Source organism: Halichoerus grypus, chromosome 4, assembly GCF_964656455.1.
Source record: "Halichoerus grypus chromosome 4, mHalGry1.hap1.1, whole genome shotgun sequence".
NCBI classification, from domain to species: domain Eukaryota; kingdom Metazoa; phylum Chordata; class Mammalia; order Carnivora; family Phocidae; genus Halichoerus; species Halichoerus grypus.
Window position 1 is genome coordinate 60,099,618 of NC_135715.1, and position 21,765 is coordinate 60,121,382.

A 21,765-nucleotide genomic window follows, 5' to 3' on the forward strand; every position below is an offset into this window, starting at 1 on the left:
TCCTGGCCGAGCAGGGAGCCCGATGCGGGGCTCGATCCCAGGACCCTGGGATCATGACCTGAGCCGAAGGCAGACGCTTAATGACTGAGCCACCCAGGCGCCCCAATCTTCCAGATTTCATTCCAGAGCCACACCAGCGACTATCGGAATAGGCTGCCCTCTGTCACAAAGCCGCCCTCTTCAGCTTGTCCTTCTTTGACAGCTGCCGGCCAGCTTATAAAAGTGGCCAACAGGCGTTCGTTGTCCAGTCCTTCCCTCAGAGAACTCCTGACACCGCGCACCAAGGCTTCTGCCCGCCCCCTGCACCTGCACTCCTCCTGGGGTGGGGGTGGGGGGCAATGACCCAGAACTGCCTCAGGCGTTTGCTTCCCCTTAGAGCCACCAAGACCGGCCTCAGAGAGCCTTACCTGATAAGATAGTGCGAGGTAACTGTGGAGGGCATCCAGGTTTTCAATAAACTCCGTGAGGTTTCCTCCCAGTGTCCGTAACATCCTGTCGTAGCCAGACTTCTTACAGAATTTAAAGAAGTATTCTCCAAAGAGCTTCAGAATGGCTTCCATGGACCCACCTGTGGAACCCAAAGCATAGGCCCAAAATAAAAGCACCGGCAAAGTGTTCCTTCTCATTCCGGTGGTCTTCCTTCATCTCCAAAGGGTTCAAATCCTGCCTGTGTGAGACGTTACCGAGCGGCTCCCACAGGTTTCACTTTCCTGGGCAGTAAGATGCCCATAACGTCTCTGGCGCGGCGCCACCGTGAGGAAGAGTAGAGCCCTGGCACCGAGCGCGAGTTTCTCCTAACCGTACCCCAGGCTTTTCTGTGGCCCCCACGGCGGCAATTCCTCTACGGTCCAGAAGGGGACGGGAAGCTGTCGGATCCCTACGCTGGCTGACTCTGGAGCCCAGAACGAGCTTCGCTCTGGGCAGGGCGGTGTCTGGCCCTCTGCAGTCTCCTCTACCAGCGCTAGACATCTTTAATCCAATGGCCTTGAAGTGAAATAAAAAGCAATCTCCGAGAAAGAACTACTACCGCAACTAAGAAGCAGTACTGACAAACTTACCTTGATGATGCCAAATGCTTGCAATGACTTCCCCTTTCTCGCTCATCCTCTCCCCGTCCCCGTTTCCCTGTGGGGTGCACTTTGCACATCGCATCCTCCATAAAGATCTCTCTGAATATCCCACGTCACCCTGAGGACTCTTCCTAAGTGTTGCATTTTATTTTCTTCCCAACCATGTGATAATTCTGAGGGGCAATGACCTCATTCTACACATTTCCTGTGCCAGACATGAAGTAGGTGCTTGATAAATACCTGGGGGTAGATTTGTCCTTCGCTTGGGCTGCCACCGCTCTCTGCACTGTTGCAATAGACAGAACGTGATGGTTCGCTTTATTGAGGCAGGAGTCTTTGTTAAAGAATATTTTATGGTTCCTGAAACACTCATTAATCATTAAGTACTCATTAATCAAAATCACCAAATATTTTGCTCGGCACTTGCCAAAACCTTGTAAGCTAGCTAATCTTATTATCACATCCCCTTTATTACAGGTGAGGTGTCCCCTTTTTGAAATTGAGTCATCTTTGTGAACTGACCCAAACCAGAGGCAGAGGCTCTAACTCTAAATTTGGCGATTTCTTTTTTTTTTTTAAGGTTTTATTTATTTATTTGATAGAGAGAGGGAGCGCACAAGCAGGGCGAGCGGCAGGCAGAGGGAGAGGGAGAAGCAGGCTTCCTGCAGAGCAGGGAGCCCAACGCAGGGCTGGATCCCAGGACCCTGGGATCATGAACTGAACTGAAGGCAGACGCTTAACGACTGAGCCACCCAGGTGCCCTAAATTCAGGGATTTCTATACCACATCCCACAGTCTCTGGAGCAGCAAAGAAACAAGAGGTCTCCTCCAGGGTGAGACTGCTTATGGGTTGTCATCACGGACACGGGAGACAGGGCATTCCTGGATGCTGTGGCCTGGCGCATCTGTGAGAGAACATTCTCTTATGTACTGTGGTGTGGTGACTCTGGTAGGTCTCGGGGGCTGGGACAAGGTCTGGAATGCCCAGGCTCACGGGAGACCTGCGGAATTCACCATCACCACAATCCCTGGCTGGATCCTTGAAGGGCCCTGTGATGCTCTGGCTGGATCTGGAATTCACAGCAAGGGGTTTCCAGGTCTCTTGCGCTATCTAAGAACAATTCCTGCGGGGCGGGGGGCGCAGGGGATCAGAGGAGGTCTGGGCACTTCCCAGCCTCTACTTGCTTCCTGAGATGGTCAGAGAAGCAGATTCCCTACGACTCATTGTTCACACCCAGACTCTTGGGCAGATAATTGTTTTGCAATCTGAGCAGGACAGACTCCTGTTCTGAGTTGGTCTGGTCTTATCAGGGATGAGTTATACATACATTCCAAAAATACACTAGCCAGGTCTTCTGAATCTAGACAAAGCTTGGGACGGCAGAGTGGAAGGTGGGACTGGCCTGTGTTAATTGCCTCTGTTGCGTTCTCTGCTTGTGGGTCCATCCCGACCTGGACGAAGGCAGACTTGTGTATAATAGCAATCACGAGCCACATGCTAAGCCCCAAAGAACTGAAATAAATTCCACTCAAGTCCTTTCCATTGCTTATGAGTCCCTGGGAGAACTCCTGAAAAGTACATGGACAGGTGTGGAATCATTCTTTTCTCTTTCCCCCTTCCCCCTCCTTTCCTGCTAAATCTAGCTTATTCAAACTGAGAAAAAACAGCTGTGCTGTGTGTCCCCCGGGCTAGAGTGCTGAGCAGGTGCATCCTGTTACCAGCCAGGAAAGCACAGATCCCAGAGGCCTCCTTCTCCCGGGGACCACGCTCAGGAGGACGGGGCTGTCTGCAAGCCAAGCAAGGTATAGCAAAGTGACAGTGGCAGCCTTGTGTAGAAAGACTACCTGCTTGACTTTTCTCTTAAATCTGTAAACCTACAAAAATCCATGAAGATGCTTTTTCCGGACCCTGGTTATTTTGTTCCTGGGCACGCAGCTCTGTTAATAGGAAAGGCCAGCTGGTTCAGAGACTAATGGTTGCTTGAACATGGATCTCGGGTTTGGGTGCGGCGTCTTCCATCCGTGCTGGGTTTGGGGCTTCTTCTCGGATTCTTGGTTGAGAATGCTTGTCTAGCAGAGGACAAAGGTAACTTTTAAAGACCAATGCCTGTGTTGTGTTGTTACACAGTTTCAGCTCAGTGAATTTAGGATTCTGTGAATTCTCTAAGTCACAGGGAGTCAGGGATATATAGGAAATGGCAAGAAGATGTAAAAACTAAAAGAGCCATAGGTGCCTTAACATATGTTTGGATAGGGCAAAGGAGAATCTGTAGTAGGCTTAGTATTCTATCTTTTGTGTAACAAATCATGGGATATAAGGAAATATGCATTTATCTGCTTATTTGTGCAAAATGAAACACCGGAAGGATAAATCAGGGACTATTGAGATTGCTTACCTACAGGGCATTGGTGGGAATGAGGCAGAAAGGTTAGAAAAATTGTGGAGGGTGGGGGACTGACATTTCTCTGAGCATAATTTTTTGGACAGTTCTGGTTTGGGGAATCATGTTAATGACTCATATACTGAAAATAAAGAAAACAAATCCAGTCAATGAGGATAGGGAAAGCCCTGAGATAGAATACAAACAGAAACAGATTAACAGAATAGTATTTGAACAGAACAGTTCTGAATAATCTAATTACCCAGGAAAAAAAATTAACCCAGTAACATTTGAACATAGTATTTACACTGCTCTGTCTTCAGGCTAAACCCAGAAACAAACAAACAAACTTTAAATAAATATTTGACTGTAGTTAGTAGGTTTCCTTCCCACAATGGTGTTGGTAAGCAATTTTGAAATGACTTTCTGAACATTTGAGGATTAAGCATATAAGTAAATATATTGTGAAAAATGGGGAACAAGTTCCTCACTGCGTGAGAAGGAAGTTACAGTTAAGGAGAGGGAAAGAACAGAATGAAGTCTGTGGGGTAGATTAGCAAATCTACCATAATAGACAAAAAGACCCATCATGGTTTTAGATGGATGGGTGGATGTGTGTGTGTTCAGGGCTACTTGGAGAAATGGTAGATTTCAGGGCTGGGGCAGAGAAAGGATAAGACAAGCCTACAACATCTAGTCACACCAGAAAGTAAAGAAATAATCAAAGAATGACGATGTGTCAAAAGGACAATGGGACCAGCTTAAAGGGGCTCCCACTGGCTAAATCTTGGAGAATTTGAGCATCAAAAGAAATAATGAAATCAAAGGATCACAACCTATTTAAAAAATCATAATCAAGAGTTCATATTGATATAAATAAATGGGAAAGAGGGGAAAATCCTTTCTTTTCCAGTAGAAATCCAACTAATAAATGTAAAAGAAACAATATACCATTTGGCCACCACCGTGATTATGGCTTCAGGCAAGAATCACCAATGAGTACTAAAACTGGGGAGGGAGGAGTTTGAGAAGCAACTAGATATTTGCATAGTCTAAAAGTATCTTCTCACAAACTACTAATTACAAAGGGAATGACAGGAATGATGTGGTAGAGAAACCTGACAGGTCCCACCTTAACCAAGCAATCAAAGTTAACACCAATAACGGGACAATGGGACAGGTGGACATCATATGCCCCCTGCTATGATGAACTGGGAAGGACAAAACATCACTTCTGTGGTCTTCCTGCCAAGAAAGCACAACGTGAATTGAATCAAGAGGAAATATCAGATAATCCTGAGTTGAGAGGCATTCTATAAAATAGCTGACCAGAACTTGCCAAAGATTGCAATGTTATAAAACCCAAAGAAAGACCCAGGGACTGTTCCAGATGTCAGAAGATGGAAGAGATGTGACAACTGCCACGATCCAAGGTTTTCTTTTGTTCTAAGGGATGTCACGGGGACAACTGGAAAAATCTCAATAACGTCTGTAGATTACATAATAGCCCTACATACACGTTCATTTCCTGAGTTTGATAGTTATAATGTAGTTATGTAAGAGAATTTTTGGGGCTAACGAGACATCATATCTGCAACATACTAATGATTCAGGAAAAAAAATTATAGATACAGAGAGAAGGATAGAGCCAATATAGTAAAATGCTAACATTTGGGGAATATGGATGAAAAGTATATGGGAAATCTCTGTGTTATTCTTGCAAACCTCCTGTGAGTTTGAAATTACGTCAAAATAGAAGTTTTTGCTGATTGTCCTGAAAAGACCTTAGTAAATCTAATATAAAAAGACCACAAAGACCACATTTCTCCATGGCCAGCTGAGAGACAGCTGGATTCTGGGCCTCTGTAATATTATGAATTTTGTTAGGTATAATCAAGGCATTATGATTATGTTTTAAAATGTCTTTATCTTGTTAGAGACTCATACTGAAATATTTATGGGTAGAATTATGGGAAACCTGAGATTTGTTTTAAGATATTCCAGGAAAAACAAAACCAGAAAAAGGATGGAGAGACCAGAGAGATGGAACAAGATTGGTGAAATATTAATAATTATTGAAGCTGGGTGAGGGACACAAGTGCTTGAATATACAATTCTCTCTACGTGTGTATGTGTGTGTGTGTGAGAGAGAGAGAGAGAGAGAGAGACAGACAGACAGACATTCTATTAAAAGGGTTGTTTGGTTTTTTGTTTTGTTTTTTAATGGAAGGCTTCTTTGTTGGCGGGAAAATCACTCTCAGGAGGTGTCCATTTTCGAGGTGCTTGGCTTCCCAGAAGCGGTATGGAGCCTTTTAAGTAGCTTTTCGATTGGAATGATGTCTAAACTCAAATTTTCTGTCTCAACAAGCCTGGCTCTTCAGCATCACCAGGAAATGTTGACTTCTTCCTGGGTGATGGCTCAAGGGACTGGAAAGAGCCGAGGTGGGCTGTCCAGGGCTGGGGGACAGGATACCTGCTAACCCCTGAGTGAGGGCTGACAGGCAGAAGAATGTCACAGAGCCACAGCTGCCTATGTTGGGCCTTATGGGCACAGGGCCCACTCAGGTTTGCCCCTCCAAGACCCCGGCCCACCTCCCATCACCCAGATACGGGGAACAAGAGCTATTCCTCATAGTGACCCACCTGAGGGGCCCAGAGAAGCATGTGTTCTCCCACAAGACAGGGATGTGTATGCAGTACATTTTAGAAAATTTTCCATCAAAAATGGGTAATTTTTCCCCAAGGCTTATGTATCCAAAGGAATAAGCTTCAGATATCTGAAAAAGCCATTCATCTAGAATATTCTCCTTCTCAAATAATATCACCTAAGCCAGGTATGAGATAATAGGTAGGAGAAATCTTTTGTAAGTAGGAGGAAGGAGCTTAAAAGCAGGAGGGGGCGCCTGGGTGGTTCAGTCGGTTAAGTGGTTAAGCATCTGCCTTTGGCTCAGGTCATGATCCCAGGGTCCTGGGATCCAGCCCCACATCCATATCGGGCTCTTTGCTCAGCGGGGATCGGCTCCTCCCTCTCCCTCTGCCCCTCCCCCACTCACCCCACTGGTGCTCATGTTCATGCTGTGCACGCTCCTCCACCCCTCTCTTTCTCTCAAAAAACAAATCTTTAAAAAAAAAAAAAGCAGGAAACAGCTACCCATGTGAGTACAATAGGTTGCAAGGAAGAAACAGACTTTAAATTGGGAGGGTCGGGGTCCAGATGCAGCAGTACGTTTACCAGGGCATAGAGAAAAAAGAAGCTGGGCCATAGATCACACCAGCTCAGGTGGGAGGCCCTCTGCAGCGATGAAGCAGGTAACAAGGTGCCTGCTTCCCAGCAAACCTTGGAACAGAGCGTTTGACCCAACCAGTGGCCTCCTGGGTAAGGCCGGGGGAGGGGGACAGGGCGAGGGTCAGCTTTGTGGAGTATCTGCTCTGTGTTAGGTACTTGGCTCATGTTACTGTACTTCATCTTTCGGACGGGCCCTCTGAGGTAAGGGCCATAGGTTTCATGGTTGTTTACCGATGGGGAGTTTGCCCCAGGTTGTGTTAGTTATTACGGGACGGTACAGCCAGGGGTTCACCCCCGTCTCTCTGATCCCAAAGTCCTTGCTAGAGAGCCCGTGCCCCCCGGTCAGCTTCTCCTCCGGTCTGTGCGCTTGGGCACGGGGCTCAGAGTCCACATGCCAGAGTTCAAGTCTTCAACCTCAGGTGGTCACCTTTCCAGGGTTACTGGTCCCACCTCAGAGGGTCATGGTAAAGATCAAACGTCATAATGCCTGATTTCGGGACCCTGTCAATTTTACATTGTTACTCTTATTATAAAAGAGGCAAGTGCCGAGAAGGCTCGTTGGCATTCGCCGGTAGCTAACTGTTGAAACGTGTTTGACTATTGGTTTCTTAGCAAGCAGTCTAGACTGACACAGCTGTGCCACATGGCTGTTGTGTAGTGGTTTGCATTTTGTCACTTCAGATCACTAATAACCCACTTACACACTAAGCAGGCACTTATTCATACACAGACAATTCCTTATGCAATGCTTAACCTGCCATCTGGTCCCATCCTGAATTATGCTCATTGAAAGCACAGAGCTATGCAGTGGCAGAGTGGTCTGGAAAAGTCCCAACAATTTGCTTAAAGGTAGGGAAATTACATTCTGGAGCTCACTTGGAAAGCAAAGCATTGACGAGTGGTAACTGAGCGAGCTTTTTTCTTTGTCTGAGAGAAGAGTTTGTCTCAACTGACCAGTGTATTTTGTTAAACAGTTAAATGTCCTTCCTGTGGACTGCCTTCTGGCAGGGCCATGCTCTCTCTGACTCATGGAATATATATATCAGTGTGTATGTGTGTGTGTATATATTTATGTGCATGTATATATTGAGAGAGAGAGAAACCTACAGCCCATGTTTCCCAGAGCCATCCTGACTCCAAGACGCATGCATGTATTTACTCAATTTTGCATCCCACCTTTTTCTTTTAAAGATTTTATTTATTTGTTAGAGAGAGAGAGAGAAAGAGCGTGTGCAAGTGGGGGGAGCAGCAAGCAGGAGAAGCAGGCTCCCACTGAGCAAGGAGCCTGATGCGGGACTTGATCCCAGGACCCCGAGATCATGACCTGAGCCAAAGGCAGGTGCTAACTGACTGAGCCACCCAGGCATCCCACATCCCAACTTTTTATTTGAAAATGCACTCACCGTACTTATATACCCCTTCAGGTATAGGCCAAGAGATATTACTGGGATAAGCAACAAGAAGTTAGAAATCACAGTGATAGACTTTGGCTTTTGGTAGAAAGCCCCACACACTATAAAATCTACAAAAGTCTATAAAATCATTGCTGCTTCCAAATGTATTGGTTGGTCTGGAATTATGAAAGCATGAGGGGTGGGTATGGGAAGGCATCTCTCTGCTAATGGTACTGGCCACCCCAAACGGTGTTCATGATCACACACAGTTACAAAATGGCCTGGGTGTGATATTAGACACAGGAAATTGTTCTTTCTGGAGTTGTAAAAACTTTCTCAAGTTCCTGCACCAGTCCGCTCGGGCTGCTGTAACAACATACTATGAGCTGGGGGCTTAACACAGAAATTTATTTATTCAGAATTCTGGAAGCCGGAAGTGCAAGATTAAAGTGTCGATGTGGTCAGGTTCTAGAGGGAGTTCTCTTCCTGGCTTCTCACCATGTCCTCACACGATGTGGGGCTGGGGATTTGTGTGTGTGTGTGTGTGTGAGAGAGAGAGAGAGAGAGAAAGACTACATGCCCATGCTTCCTGAGAGAGAGCGCCAATGGTCTGAGACCTCTTCCTATAAGGGCACTACTCCCATCGTAAGATTCCACCTTCATGACCTCATGGGAACCCAGTTATCTCCCAAAGGCCCCATCTCCAAATACCATCACATCAGGGGTTAGGGCTTCAACATAGGAATGTGGTGGGGGTTGAATATAATTTGGTCCATAGCGGTTCTCAAGTAAAAAGGGATTTAAAAAAATCTTGAAGAAGATCCGTTCTGCAGAGCATTCGGTGACAATTGCAAAGGGTAAATAGTAAATATTTTCAGTTTTCCAGGGCTCTGCTGCAGTGCCTCAGCTCTGTGCAAGAGCAGCCCTGGACAGTATGTAAACACGTGGGCACGGCTGAGTTCCGATAAAATTTTACTTACAAAAACAGGCAGGGAGCCAGATTTGGCCCATGGGCTGTGTGTGGTTTACCAGTCACTGCTCAGAGGGCCCAGAACATTATACTACAGCCATTTAAGGCGAACAGCCAAGCTTAGCCCTACTTCTAAGGGACAAAAGCCAGAGACACCAAACATAGAAATGCCTCTGCCACCCCTGTCAGACTCAGTTGACATTTGCTGAGCACCTACTTTGGTCCCCACATGTTGCTGAGTGCCTCATGTTTGTTGTCTGTTTCATTCCTTCCTTCCCATGACCATTTGAAGTCAGTATGATTTCTTTTTGAGGAGGAGATCAACTCTCCATGAATTTCTATCCCCGGCCCAAGGTCACACATCTGCATGCCAGAGCAGAATCCAACCCCTGGCGCTCCTTCTAGAACGTGGACAAGACGCCCTTTGGCAGAGGGCTCGGAACCAAACGGAGCCCGCATGATGTCGCCACTACAGCCTCCTGCTTCTGGGATCCCTTGAAAGAAAATCAAGGAAAGAATGAAGGAGAGCTTTATCCCACCATCCGGTTCAAGCTCTGTTGCTCTTTTATGTCCTAAGCTCTGTCAAAACTCCAGCTTTTTGGGTCAAGTCTAGAGTCACCTCCCACCTCGTGATTTTTATTCTTTCTGTGGGAGAAAAGGAACCGGACGCTCCCCCGACTTAGCTGGGAGAAAGGTGGCCCCTCTACATGCAGATCTGCCCGGCGCCCAGCAGCCCCCACTCAGAGTCAGGGCCAGCCTGCCGCACTGGGTAAGGGCCAGGCCTCGCCTATGAGCAAATCAGAATAAGGAAGGCGTCTGCCCTCATGCTTTGAAAAGCATGTATAATGCCATAATCACATGTTTTAAAATATTAAAAAGCAATGTCTAAGAAGATAATCTCTTCGGCAGGTGTGTTAAACAAGAAGGCCGAGAGGCTCACTCTGGAGCGGGCGAGCTGCTGCGTGAAGGACAAGAAGCCTGCTGCCTACGCGGGGAGCTGGGTCTAGAAGGTGGGTCTCCAGGCTCCCAGGCCAGGGCGGGCAGCACAGCACTCTAAACAGTACACAGCTGGGGTCAGACTCCTCCTGAAGTCCTGACTCTACCCGCTTTGGGATAGCCCAAACGCTGCATAAATTTCCCCTGGCATCCGCTGCCGGGGAGGCAAAGGGGTCTAGGAGCCCCTAAAGAGGTCAGACAGGGTAGAGGTGGCGCGTTCGCAGGTGCCGCTGATGCTACCCAGACCCTGGCCCCTCTTTTTCCTAGAAACTCTGTGAAGCTCTTTGGAAGGGGGGAGCGGTGGTGGGTGCTCAGCTGTGATTCTGGGACACCCCGTGAGCCCTGTCGGCCCTCCTCCTCTGCCTGCCTCCCGAGGACCACTGCAGAACGAGGCTGTGCAGCGGCTTTAGAAGGCATCCAGGACATGTTGCTGCCCTTGGAGCCTGAGCTCCAGGAGCTGAAGGAGCCAATGAACGTTTCATTCCTGTACCTGATGTCCAGTCTCAGACACAACCTTGTCTAGTTCTGTTAGGAGGTGTGGCTGGCAAGTGACCAGGAGCTCAGCTCCCTGAGCCTCAAAAGCTTCCCCCTCCCAGCTTTGCAGAGATTTGGGGCTTCTCCCCGATGCAGACACCTGAAAGGTTTTCTGCATCCAGGAAATGACCAGGAAACCGTGAGAAGAGACGTGGGTGTCAAACTGCCATGTGGAACCAAGGGGAAAATCATGGGCATGGGGTTAAAGCTGGCACGATTTATTTTTTTTTTTAATCAGAGAATTTCTCTGATATTCAGAGGAAAGAGAAACAAACTCAGGGCCTCGTCCAACATCAGCACTTGACACATCTGCATTCTGGAGAAGCCACCTGTCTGCAGGCTTAGCGTTACCTAACTGCCCTGGTACGTTCTCCAGCACTATTACGTGCCTAGGGCGGGCTTTTACCTGTGACCACCCCTGGAGGAGGTCCTGAGGACAGAAGGCCACTTGCTGGGCCCTCAGAGACTCCAGGAAAAACAGCTGGAAACCACAGCCCCAGCTGCCTGAGCCCCTGGGGGCTGTACCGGATCCAGCCTGAAGGCCCTGAGCTCCCGAGCCTCACCCACACCTGCAACAATTCTGTCCCAGGGTCTTGGGGGCCAGGCAGAGGATGCTGACACGGAGTCTGCCTGCAGTAATCCCCAGATGCCATCTCAACATGACCCAAAGCCACAGTGCCTATAAGAATAGGCAAAGGAAGTCCAACTGGGACCTAAAGAGGGATGTCATCAAAGAACCTGGAAGCACCAGGGGACTCTCTCACCTTCCTGCACAAGCCCCCTGGAGCCTGGGACAGTAGAAACTCCTTCCTCCCCAGGCCCCAGCTTACTATGTGCTCCGTGCTGGTGAGAAGGAAGGGTAAAGGAAAGGAGGGTGACTGGTTTGAAGTGTTCCACCAAAATCCATGTCCACTTGGAACCTCCAAGTGGAACCTTATTGAGAAATAGGAAATGAATATAGAGAGAAGGAAGGAAGGAAAGAAAGAAAGAAAGAAAGAAATATATTTTGAAAGCCGTTATTATGCCAGATAGCCCATTTGACATTTTCACATATATCATCTCATTTAATCCTCAAAATAACTCTGACGGGTAGATATTATTCTCGTAGACCAATGAGAAAACTATAACCGAGTAAGTAACTTGTCCTCAGTCATTAAACTAGAAAGAGGCAGAACTGTATTCTCACTTTGTCCTGAACCTCTTCCCATCCAGGCCTGGGGAGTGAGCAAGTTAATATAATAAACCATCCCTTGCTGATACATCTGTGCGAGGAATCATCCTGGAAGTAGAGGTGCATTGTAAGTGGGACCATCCACATTGGGCCCCCCATTATGACCCTGTCAATGGCATTTTCATTTCTGGATAGATGGGAAGACATCCCATGGCAGAGCAGATGGGGAAGAAGGGCCCTCAACACCTCCACAAAACACACCACCTCTATTTCCAGATAAACACGAGTGTGGTTGGCCTCAGAGGATTCCCAAAGCTGTTCCCCACAACACCCAGAGGTAATCATGATGATCCATTTCAAAGGTCTTACAACCTCTGTCAAGGCCATCATCAAGGCCACCCATGAGAGTGGTGGTACAGATGATGAAACTCAGAGTGACATTCATGATTTTTGGCTGTGAGAAGCTTTAGGCTACTCAAATGGAAAGGGTGGGTAACTGGATTAGGGTCGGCCCTAAATCCAATACGACCAGGGTCCTTATATATAAGAAGAAGGAGATTTGGACATAGAGACATAGACACACGGGGAGAAGATGGAAGCAGAGAGTGGAGTTATGCTGCCCCAGGGAGCACCTGGACCACCAGAACCTGCAAGAGGAAGGACTCTTCCCTAGAGCCTTCCAGGGAGCATGGCCTTGCTGACACCTTGATTTCAGGTTTCCAGCCCCCTGACCTATTCCCTATGAGGGAATAGATTTCCCTTGTTTTAAAGTACCCAGTTTGTGGTACCATCGAGCCTCATCATGTGCAGATCCCATATCTGCAAACTGACCCACTCATTAAAATGAATCTGCAAGCCCAAAATCAGTCCCACAGAGCATTTGCAGTCATTCAAGAGCAGGTGCAGTGGCAAAAACTTGGAGCTCCCCCAACACACACGTTTCTAGCAAAGGTCAAATGAGGCAGTGCTCTGCATTCTTGTCTCATCTCTCATACTCTAAATTAAGTGGCCTTTTTGCAATCCACTTCGCGCTATGTTTTTACATTTTTGTGCTTTTTTGTGGGTGATTGTGCTGCTGAAAATGCCCCAAGAACAATGTTGAAGTGCTGCCTAGTGCTCCTAAGTACAAGAAGGGTGTGATGTGCCTTTCAGACAAAAGATGTGTGTTAGAGAAGCTTCCTTCAGGTATGAGTTATAGTGCTCCTGCCCACACATCTGATGTTAATAACAATATATATGAAATAAGGGATCTCGAAACAGAAACACCCAAAACAAGGGTATATAGTTATCGGTTGATGAAAATGTGACCAAAGTCTCTCCAGAACCTAGCCTGTCCTTCTCAGAGCAATGGCTCAGGATTGCTAACTCAGTGTTCGCAGGGACTTAACAGAACGACTGTGGATGATGGAAACTGGTTGTACTTCAGTACGACAGCCCTAAGACACCAAAACAAGCCCTCTTCCTCCTTACCCAGAACTTTGCAGGCCTCTTGGATGAGCTTAATGGTGATGATGTCATCATACACTGTGTAGGTCATGAAGGCATCTTGCACTTCTGCAGAGGCTCTGAAAGAGAAATCAAGGGGCAATGAAAACCCAGCAACTAACCGGAGCTCTGCCTCCAGGATATACCCACTGACCGAGTAAGATATAAGATCACACTCTTGATCATCAGGAATGGGAGGCCATGGAGTGTTTAGGTGTCAACTCCTCCAAGAAGTCTTCCCTGGACCCCAGTTTGGGCCAAGAGCTCCCTTCTCAAGGATCCACAGTAGGCTATGTGTTTCCCTAGTTGGTATCAAGATTATTAGTCTTCCCCCCTAGACTGTGCTCCTTGAGCATGGGCTTGTGACTTATTTTGATCTTTGAAGCCCCAGCAGGAGGTACTGTGCTTGGCGCATGTTAAGAACCCAACACACACTAGTGAACATGGAACTCAGAGGTCCCAGAGCCTCATGCTCTGAAGCAAGGAGAACAGCTGCTTGCGAATCTCACTGTTTTGAAACATGGTTAGCTATGTTTTAGGAGTTATGGGTGGACTTTAGTCTTGTAACAGTTAGCCAAACCCGGTGAAAAGTGGCTTCACCCGGGAGTTACCCTCTTGGCTCGCTCCTTATGTGAACCATTCAACTGCAGTTAGCAATTCCGTCAAGTCGGGACAGGAGGCTGGGCAGGGAGTGCTTCCCCGAGAAAGGGAGGTTCCTCTGAGACTGAAGGATGGATAGGCAAAGCCAAGCATTCTGGGCAGAGTGAAGAGGCTCCAAGGCAGCAGAGAGAATGTTTGAAGAACCGAAAAAAATACAAAACATTTGAGTTTATCCCAGATCACTGCACAGAATTTCGGAATTGGGAGAAGTGTGAAATTTCCCAATTGTCCAATTCTCCATTCTATACTACCTCTGACTGCTAGTCTTCTAGTTTCTTCTTAAATGCTTCCAGTGGCAGGAAGCTCACTGCTCTGCAAGGCAGCACATTTCATTTACGGACTGCTCTCTTTGATAGAAAGGTTTTTTCTTATGATGAACTAAAACCTACTTCTAGACCCTGATAATACCTTCTATTTATTGGGCATCTGCTTTTGGCCATGGCAATGACAGATTCTTTGTGATCATCTTACTTACTGTGGAGGAAATGGAAGCTCAGAGAGGTTGTCTTGCCAGGATCCCCCAGCTGACACGTGAGGGTCCTGGGTTCTGAGCTCTGAAGCCCACACAGCTCTAGCACTTGCCACCTGCCATCCCTCTCCCGGGTCCTGGATCTGCCCCCGGGGCACATGCAGACAGGGATGCTCCTACCTCCAGATACCAGCCCTCTAATACTTGAAGATCCTTATTCATTCCTAAATCTTTTTTTTTTTTTCCTGAGCTATCCATGCCTTTATCTTCCTCACTGTTAAATGGGAGAATGACACTTGTCCCACATTTCCGACAGGAGTATTGATGAGGATAAGAGAGAGTAACAGGAGTGAAAGGAGAGAATAAGAAACTCCACACAGATGCAGGGGGAAGCTGATATAATAGCAAGAGCACAGAGGTGCCATGCTGTGCCAGGGGTGACCCAGCCGGCAGCCAGGACACTCTGGTTCCAAATCTATCCCTGCTATTAACGAGCTCTGAGGGAAAATTACTTTCTCTCTTTGGGCCTCGACTTCCTTATCAGTAAAGTAAGGGAGGTAGTTGGTAAGATCAGTGTTCCTTAACCTTTTTTTTTTTTTTTTTAAATCCATGCTCCCCTCCCCACCCCACATGCATTTGCTAGAGCTTCTCAAACAGCCTACAGGGGACTTGCCCCTGCACATGACCATCACTGAGCTAGAAGCTCTCTGGGTTTCTCTCCACCTGCAAGCTTCCTATTTTGGTCCCTGTCCGTACAGTGGTCTCTAAGTATCATCAGACACAGCTGTTCAGAGAAGCTGGATGTTGGGCCCGGGGCAGACAAAGGATGCTGTTAACCACCATCCCTCCCTTAAGCGGGATGATCTCTGCCATGTTGTCATCACCCTCCATCCACTCCCCCCAGGCCTGTGGGCCTTTGTGAAAACTTGGACCCTGCTTCTATGCCTATGAGTAAAATAGAAACATGATGAGCAAGATCCATATTGAAGCTTAACGTGTTATCATAATTTATTCAGAAGGCCCCCAAAGGGATTATGTCATCTCCAAGACCCTTGAAAATGTAACAAGCTCTGTGCCACCTCTCAGGCTTCTGGTGGGACCACCCATTCCTCCCTGTCTGGGTCTGGCAGCCTCTTCTTTCCTGTAGGCTGAGCTGATAACACTTTAGTGTCAAATATTTATTTGGTTTGTATATATGTTGCACATTTCTGGAATGCCAGACATGCCCAGACTGTTATGATTGCACGGGAATTGTCAGCCTTGTTTATCGATCTCGGTGATCTTGCATGTAACACTTCCCACAGAGTCCGTGTACACTTGCAATATACAGTCATTCAAACTGCTATAGTGAAACAATATGCTCACCAAGAATAAAAATAAATAAATAAATACACCAATTGATGACTCCCTATGAGATGGCAATACCTCTGATAAGAAGGGAAAGAGAGAAAAATGGCCATCACAAAACATTTTGAAGGGGCATCTGGGTGGCTCAGTGGGTTAAGCATCCACTCTAGATTTTGGCTCAGGTCATTATCTCAGGGTTGTGAGATTGAGCCCCAAGTCATCGGGCTCATGCGCTCGATGGGGAGTCTGGGATTCTTTCTCTCTCCCTCTCCCTTTACCCCTCTCCCCCCCGCAACCCTGCTTGCACTCTCTCTCTCTCTAAAAAAAAATAAATAAGGAAAGGAAAGGAAAAAGAAAAGAAAAAAAAAGAAAAAACATTTTGAAGAGATTGGGGATTGGAGAAGCATTGTGGGAAATGAAGTAAGTTGATATTTCCAATCACACAAAGAGGAGCATATTTCATGTAATGTGAAAAATGCCAACCACAGAGGTGACCATATATACACATATTCAGGAGATCTGACAAATTAGTTTTTAACTGGAGTACTCAGCCATTAAATGTGTGTTCCTTTTTAGTTAGTTTAGTTAGGACCAAAATAGGAATAGATACCCAAAATAACTGGGCAGGAAACCAGGGCCAGACTGCCTATTCCAGAATAACTTGGGGATCAAAATAAACATGCAGATTCCTGGGCCCTGGAGGTGGTACCTGGAAATCCATATTTATTTAACCACTTGCCTCAGATGACTCTCCAGGTTTGGAAACCACTGCTCAGAAACACTTTCTAGGATTCAGTCTGGCAAGGCCACACATTACAAATTACAGATCTTAACATTGTTCAGTGTTACAAAACTGAGGTAATGGTTTCTAAGAGTCCAGAGTGAGCCATAAAGCCCACAGGAAAAATAAATAGCACGTTGTAGCAAGTTTCAGGCCAAGAAAATGGGATCCATCCTAAGCCATGGGAAATCGTTCCTTCAAGAGCTCCTTTCTGGTAGGTAGGGAATTCCTGTTACAAACTTGTGTGTAACCATGTGACTCAAGGTGTAGTTGGGGAAGAAGAGGCCCTGAGAGTTACATGGTGCCATGACCTGGTGTCCTGGTGTCATGACCACCTGGTATTTAGAAGAAGTCCCAGCTTGTCATTCTGGCCAACGCTCTAGCCCACTGCTCCAGCTCCCGAAGGCTTGCGTGACAAACTCCAGACTTGTTGGGTTGACACATACAACCTGGCCCCTGCACCCTACCCCTCACCTCCAGCCACCTCCCCTCCTCATTCCTCAAGATGCCCCAAGTCCCTATGACCAGCCATGCCATTTCCTTCCCACGGATTCTTCCCCGACAGGAAGGAGAGTCTGGCCAACTTTTGTTCTTCCTTCCCCACTTAGCCTGAGAATCACCAGCTCTGGTCATTATGAGCTGCCGTCAGATCCCAGCACCCCTCCTCTGAGCTCCCGAGTCCCTGCTATTTACCTGCCTTACGACTGGCTGCACCTGTAACCTTTGATGTACCTGTCCCCAGGCTTCCTAGACAATGGGCCCCAAACAGCAGGCAAATATCATTTGATTTCCTGTCTTCAATACCTAGCATTGTACCTGGCACACAATAGCAGTCTGTCAGGGAGTTATAAGAGGTTTACGAAGCGTGAGAGACCTAACTTGATAGAGGCTTACGTGTCCACTGTATGTGAGTCAGTAGAGCCAGGAACGAATCCTGACCCTACCACAGTCGAGCTGCGTGACTTGAAACAAATCTCGCTGTTCCTCCATTTCTGATTTTTACAGTGACAGTATTAGGTTAGGTCAGTGTTTCCGTGGAGATTTTGATGTACAACCCTCCCAGCCAACACGCAATGTAGATTCACTGAGAATGACTCTGGCACCTAAACCAGCAGTTCCCAAGGTGTGTTCCATGGAACCCCTGGGTGGGGGGGACCCTAGGAAGCTTTCTAGAGTCCAAGAAGTCAAAACTATTTTCATAATAAAATTAAGACATTATTTGCCCTTTTTACTGGTTAAAATGTCTTCTAATGGTTCAAAAGCATTGGTAGGTAAACCCGTTAGGACCTTAGCATGAATCAAGTCAGTGGTACTAAACCGAACTAAGTAATCATATTTGCTGCCATGCACTCGTGGTAAAGAAAAAGCCAGTTCCATGTCAAATCGTCCTTAATGAAGCAATAACACTGATCAATTTTATTAAATCTTTTGAACATTCTGCATGACGAAGCAGGAAGTGCAGAAAGCATGTCCACTGTCTACACAAGGAGGCCTAGGTCAGCTCAAGGAAAAGCACTTTTATGATTGCCTTTGTGAGTCGAATTAGACACTTTTCTCATGGAACATCATTTCTACTTTAAAGAACCACTGACAGACGGACAACAGTTATTCAGAATTGGATATTTGGCAGACATTTTCTTAAAAAAAAAAAAAAAGACCAAAGTTAACTTGTCACTTCAAGGAAAATAACTGACAGAATTTGTTGCCAATGATAAAACTCAAGCTCTTAAGTGAGAATTGGAATTTTGGAAAACTTGCATCTGCTACTGTGAGCTCATTAGCTTCCCAATTCTTAGAGGCTTTGATGAGAGTGTGGTGATATTGACAAATGTGATTTTGATATTGTATGATGCATTATGGCAATATTCATAAGATCTGCATAACTCAGCCAGCTAATATTTTCCAAATGACTAATGCACGATAGTTCAAAATGATGGCAAAAGATATTTCAAAGTGCAACAGAAGCCAAAGGATTTGCCCTCAACATTGTAACTGACCTTGGAAAAACTACCACCTAGTGGAGCTTTTGTGAGGTTTAAAAGAACCTCCACAGTGATCTGAAAAGAGCCTGAAAATGCTTCCTCCTTCTATATTTTCTTCATAAATTTCAACGAAAACCAAAGATCACAATAGATAGAGTGCAGAAAATAGAATCCAGCATTCTTCTCCTAAGTCAAACATTGAAGCGATTTGCAAAAAAAATATAAAGCAATGTCTCTCTTCTCACTAATTGTTTTATTTGGCTAATAGTTATTTTTCATAAAAATGAGCTATTTATGCTCACATGTAATAGACTTATATTGCCATTTTAGGCGAATCAAGAAATAACCATCTATTAAAATTTCTCCGGTTTAATTTCCAATATAGTAAATGCCAATAGATAAAAGCTCTCTGGGTCTTCAATCGTTTTTAAGATTAAAAAAGGCTTCCTAAGGCCAAACTGTTTGAGAACTTCTCACTTAAGCCCATGGTGAATCAGATTTGCTTTGGGAGCTAAGGAAGCTGAGGCTTCTGGGAAAGCAGCAGCCCTGCCCAGCCTCCCTCATTTGGAGCCACCCCAGGCTGGGAGGGTGGTGGAAGGTCCACCCTATATGCCCTGATGATGGTCCTGGGTGCCTCTGGGAGGGACTGCAGGCCACCCAGCCCCCAGAGCCACCTCCCCCTGGTAGCCTCAAAAGCATCCAGACCTTCATGTGACCCCCACAATAGGCATCTGAAGGAGAGGCTGCAACTCCCTGAGTGGGGGCCACCTTCTCGCGGAGAACTGCCCTGTAACAGCAGTGGGCAGCTGGGGGCAGAGGGGCGAGACATGTACAAGTAGATAAAGGGCCGGCATTCTCCTAGAACTTGCCACCAGCAAAGAGGCACACCTTGTAAGAAACTGCCTGGAAAGTTATAGACGTACAGAAAGACATTTGTCTAAGCTACCAATAAAAATAAAACACAATAGGGGCACCTGGGTGGCTCAGTTGTTAAGCGTCTGCCTTCGGCTCAGGTCATGATCCCCGGGTCCTGGGATCAAGCCCTGCATTGGGCTCTCTGCTGAGCAGAGAGCCTGCTTCTCCCTCTCCCTCTGCCCCTGCTTGTGTTCCCTCTCTCGCTGTGTCTCTCTCTGTCAAATAAATAGATGAAATTAAAGAAATAAAATAAAATAAAAATAAAACACAATAAAAATAATTTTCAGCCAGCCATGTTAGAGGAACATTCATTCCATTCTCTTGATGGAAAATGATCTCATTAAATCATTGTCATATGAACAGGAAAGCCACAAGTAGCCAAAGATGCAGGGAAAAATATAAAAGTAGGTCAATAATTAATGATAATAATAATAAATATGTTCTACCTTTTGGACCTTTGATGTTAATGTTATCTGTCAGCTTTTAATTTTTTTTTCCTCATTCTAAATAAGTACTCACTTTTGTAGATAAATTTTTATTTGTAATTTTATATTATTTTTTAAAGGAGGCCCTCCAAATTACTTAAGTTTCAGGCCTTATAATACCCATTTCTATTCCTGCTAAATTTACCTTCCATGTATTCCCACCAAACAAAACTATTTCTCAAGCTTTACTTTCAATGGTCTTTATTAGAAAAACAGTTTTCTCTTTTATATGTATAATAATATCATAATATTAAGTATTTTTTAAAAATGTTCTAAGCCCTTGAATATTCTGATATACTCAATGCCCCATTGAGACATACTAACCAACTTGATTTCTCAAAACCCTTGAGGTTCTGATGATTTTAGGCAGCCAGATAAATCAGCAAGCACACTCATGGCCAGGAATGGAGTGGGAGTGGGGAGACAGGCAGCATTCCTTGATAAAAGTTAAAAAATAGAAGCTGTCTGTTTTCAGCTACTTTTTAACTAGACCTTATTTATGGGAAAAGCAGAGAAGATGGAGGGAGTGGGCGAGGCTTAGCGAGTGGCTGGGATGGAGGAGGCATAGCAGAAGGAGGATGAGCGACAGCCCTCCTGATTGTTTCTGGCTCGGTTTGTCAGTGTATTTGAAATGATGTTTTTTCAGATATCAGAATGTCAGGAGCATTTCTTATTTAGTAAGAACAAAATCCTGAAAATGTAGAGGCAGGGGCCCTTGAACTTTTTAGGTCATAGAGTTCTTAGGAATTCTGATGAATAGCATGTACCCTCTCCCCAGAAAATACATGCAGACACGTGTACATATTTTCAAAGATGATCTCAAAGGTTCTCAGAGCCTCTCCATCTACTATTCATTTATTCCTCTTCCATTCATGCATACGTAAATCAGGCAGACCTCCATCCCTTCCCCCCATACTTGATTATATAGTGGAGAGAATACACCATTCACAGCAGCTCTACCCAGAACCTCTTCTCAGGGACCCTACCCTCCAAAGTCCACCTGGTGGGTCCAGGTATGGGCACCTGACCAAAGTCAGCCCAGCAAACCCTCTGTCTCAGGTGTCTGGAATGGAGACACTGAGAAACTGGGTCTCTCTATCAAATGATTGTGATCTCTTAAATTGAAAGGGCATATAGAAAATTTGGGGAGAAATAGAAATTAAGAGACTTGCAGAGAGAGCCAGGAAAATAGAGTGAACATGAAAAGAGGCACAGAGATGGAGAGAGGCCCACCGACCTTCCATGTCCTGTGTGGTCTCTCTGTACTTTCTGCAGTTGAGCTCTGTGAATCCTACTAACGCCCATCTCTGACTCCTACTAACTTCCTTAAACTTTAGCTCACAGAGTGAATTGCTGATCCTTGCAAGCAACATCCTGCACTAAGTTCCAGACACTTCACCTGTGTCTTCACAAATGGGTGAGGAGCCTACCATTATTACCTCCATTTAGAAGTGAGGATACCAAGGCTCAGAGACCTCGGTTACCCATTGCAATCAGAATAAAATTCCCACTCCTTTCCATCTTTAGCCACCTATATATTCTGATCCTTAACCATGTCTCCACTCCCATCTCCTATCAGACTCTCAATCATGATGCTCCAGTCACACTGAGTTTTCTTCTGGGTCTCGAATTTACCAAACCCAGTCCCACCTCAGGACCTTTGCACTGGCTGTTCTCTCTGCCTAGAACACATATGATTCCCTAACTCAAATATGGCTTCTTCCTGCCTTTCAGCTCAAATATCACCTTTGTAGAGAGGCCTTTTCTGACCATTTCAGAGAAACTGACATCTTCCATCCCTGGTCACTATCAAGTACCCTATATTTTTACAGCACTTAG

At 45.9% G+C, this 21,765-nt stretch overlaps 1 protein-coding gene across 1 annotated transcript in view; it reads right to left on the bottom strand.

The window, feature by feature from the left end:
• Nucleotides 1–21,765, bottom strand: part of LOC118528487 (guanylate cyclase soluble subunit beta-2-like) — a 49,899-nt gene that overhangs the window by 19,627 nt on the left and 8,507 nt on the right. The window contains exons 3-4 of the mRNA XM_078069967.1: nucleotides 13,273–13,367; nucleotides 408–568 (exon numbers count right to left, since the gene is read on the bottom strand). Coding sequence (XP_077926093.1) covers nucleotides 408–568; nucleotides 13,273–13,367 — 256 coding nt within the window. The remainder of the gene's footprint in view (nucleotides 1–407; nucleotides 569–13,272; nucleotides 13,368–21,765) is intronic.